At 36.9% G+C, this 2,689-nt stretch overlaps 1 protein-coding gene across 1 annotated transcript; it reads left to right on the forward strand.

Annotated features, from left to right (window-relative positions):
• Positions 1–354: 354 nt before the first annotated feature.
• EV154DRAFT_478041 (uncharacterized protein) lies at positions 355–1,207 on the forward strand (the record flags this gene model as incomplete). Its single annotated transcript, XM_051598154.1, has 4 exons — positions 355–432; positions 493–692; positions 759–810; positions 1,085–1,207. 4 exons carry the CDS (start codon positions 355–357, stop codon positions 1,205–1,207), a joined length of 453 nt encoding a protein of 150 aa, XP_051461354.1.
• Positions 1,208–2,689: the final 1,482 nt, after the last annotated feature.

Consider the following 2,689-nt stretch of genomic DNA (forward strand, 5'->3'; position numbering starts at 1 on the left):
ATAATGGAGTCTGTTACCAACGTAACATTGAACGATTGCCGCGGATGGATTAAACATTCGGTATCTTTTTTTCCTCGTTGTATTGCTAAGGAAAAGATGTTATAATAACATTCACAAAAATTTAATTTTGGAAAAAATAAAGACATTTTTTGGAAAAATCAGCTGTAGCCTTTTGGAAAAATTATCAACCACATTTGGAAAAATTAGCGTCTGACTTTGGGGAAATCCAGTATCACGGAGTTCTAGAAATTTCCAAAGAAACATGACGCCATAAGTAGACGCGTATAAGCTTTTAGCCAATTTTTTTTTTCTTATTTTCTTCACCACCCCAATCTTATTGATGATCAGGTCGACATGGAAAACTTAGTCAAAAGGCTCGCTACAACTCGTGTGTCGGATAGACTTTGCGATTTCAAGTCACTGTTCGCGTCCGTAACACTTTTGTAGGACCTGCTATACTTTTCACACACACATGTCTTTGAGATTCTTTAGGAACCATTTTCTCACAATGGGTACTCAAATCGTGGATGCAAATCCTCGTTTTGGGGTGTGAAAATGGTGGTAATTGCCAACCACCCTAACCTTACTGATGATCAGGTCGACATGGAAAATTTAGTCAAAAGGCTCGCTACAACTCGTGTGTCGGATAGACTTTGCGATTTCAAGTCACTGTTCGCGTCCGTAACACTTTTGTAGGACCTGCTATACTTTTCACACACACATGTCTTTGAGATTCTTTGGGGAACATTTTCTCACAGTGGGTGCTCAAATCGTGGATGTAAATCCTCGTTTTGGGGTGTGAAAATGGTGGTAATTACCAAACACCCTAACCTAACCTTACTGATGATCAGGTCGACATGGAAAATTTAGTCAAAAGGCTCGCTACAACTCGTGTGTCGGATAGACTTTGCGATTTCAAGTCACTGTTCGCGTCCGTAACACTTTTGTAGGACCTGCTATACTTTTCACACACACATGTCTTTGGGATTCTTTGGGAAGGCTGTTTGCCATTTTCTTACAGTGGGTGCTCAAGTCGTGGGTGCAAATCTTCGTTTTTGAGGCTGAAAATGGTTTATAAGTTTAGAACCCTGTGCTCGCTACTCACGTATATGTGTCTGAAGTAACCACCCCAACCTTACTCACTGATGATCAGGTCGACATGGAAAAATTTAGTCAAAAGGCTCGCTACAACTCGTGTGTCGGATAGACTTTGCGATTTCAAGTCACTGTTCGCGTCCGTAACACTTTTGTAGGACCTGCTATACTTTTCATCCACATGTCTTTAGGATTCTTTGGGTATAGTTTGCTTTATCTGCGCTATACAAACTCAATGCGAGTCACTGTTTTAGTTCGATCTAGCTGTTCTTTGCCATTTTGTTACAGTGGGTGCTCAAATCGTGGGTGCAAATCTTCGTTTTTGAGGTTCAAAATGGTTGGCTACATAGGTGGTAGGAGATTCGGGTCCCCTACGCCGCTGAGAAATTCGAGAGTGAATTAAGAATAAAATGTAAAATTTAACAAAGTGAAATTATCAAACTGCAAAAATAAACTAAAGCTTTATTAAACAAATAAATGGGGGTCTTTATATACACATTATTTCAGACATTGATCACAGATGGGCTGATGACGGTTGTGGGTAGATTTATCCAGATAATACTCGGATGTAATGATCCCATATAGAAAGACCATAATGAGATGTCAATAACAATAACAATAACATTCATTCTTAAACTGTGCATGTCTTGTAGCACAACATTCAGGGGAAAATGTAGTTCTTATTAAAGATAGCTGTGGCACCTCAACGTGGCTGATGTAACCTTCATATGTTTTCATATTCATGTTATTATTTAAATGTATGCCTTATACTTGTATGAAGGATGATATAAGATCAAGCCTGTACATAAAGTAAATGATCAGTATTTAATATAAAGTACCAATAAGAATTATATTTAGGATTATCAAATGGAAGATTTAAGAAGTGTAGATAGAGTCATATATTAAGTATATAGCCTCGATCACGACATTACCCCCAACCACACTTTGATAAGCTTTTAAAGAAGAGGTATTTACACGTAAATAATGTTTATAAAACCCAACCCGTAGAATGTGTCTGTGTCTGTGTATGTATATGTATATAAAATGTACTTGTGTAATAATTGATCGTAGTAAATATATGTGCCAGTAAAAAACCAAAATAAAAAAACCTTATAGGCAAAAAAGTATCTTTGGGGAAAAAGGCTATACTTGTTTACTTAGAGTTGCTTTGTGATTCAAGCAATCTCTGTGATCTAGTAATAATACGAGAGTTCTTATTACTATGTTTGTCACGATTAGCTTTTTTACGTATAGTATTGTTTACTGTTGTAGGAAGCTGTTTAGTGCTATTTCCAGCATTACGTCTAGCCCAATATAATTCGATATGCAATTTGGAATCAAAGTCTTCACTTTGTTGCCAAGTATGATATTTAGGGTCATTATAGCCTAACCAGTGAACAAGATATGAATAATTGTTGGGTTCACCTTTATGTGCTATGATTGCTTGTACTTCATAATGACCGTCAGCGGTATTATTTTGTGAAGCTTTCTCTTCAGGTAGTAATTTAATTTGCTGGGTAGGTACGTCTCTAGATAATAAATTTCCTGCTTGGTCTGCTAAGATGTAAGATTTATTCTTTGTGTATCCTGTAAT

The sequence above is a fragment of the Mucor mucedo genome (assembly GCF_025094135.1).
Source record: "Mucor mucedo strain NRRL 3635 chromosome Unknown EV154scaffold_14, whole genome shotgun sequence".
Classification (NCBI taxonomy): domain Eukaryota; kingdom Fungi; phylum Mucoromycota; class Mucoromycetes; order Mucorales; family Mucoraceae; genus Mucor; species Mucor mucedo.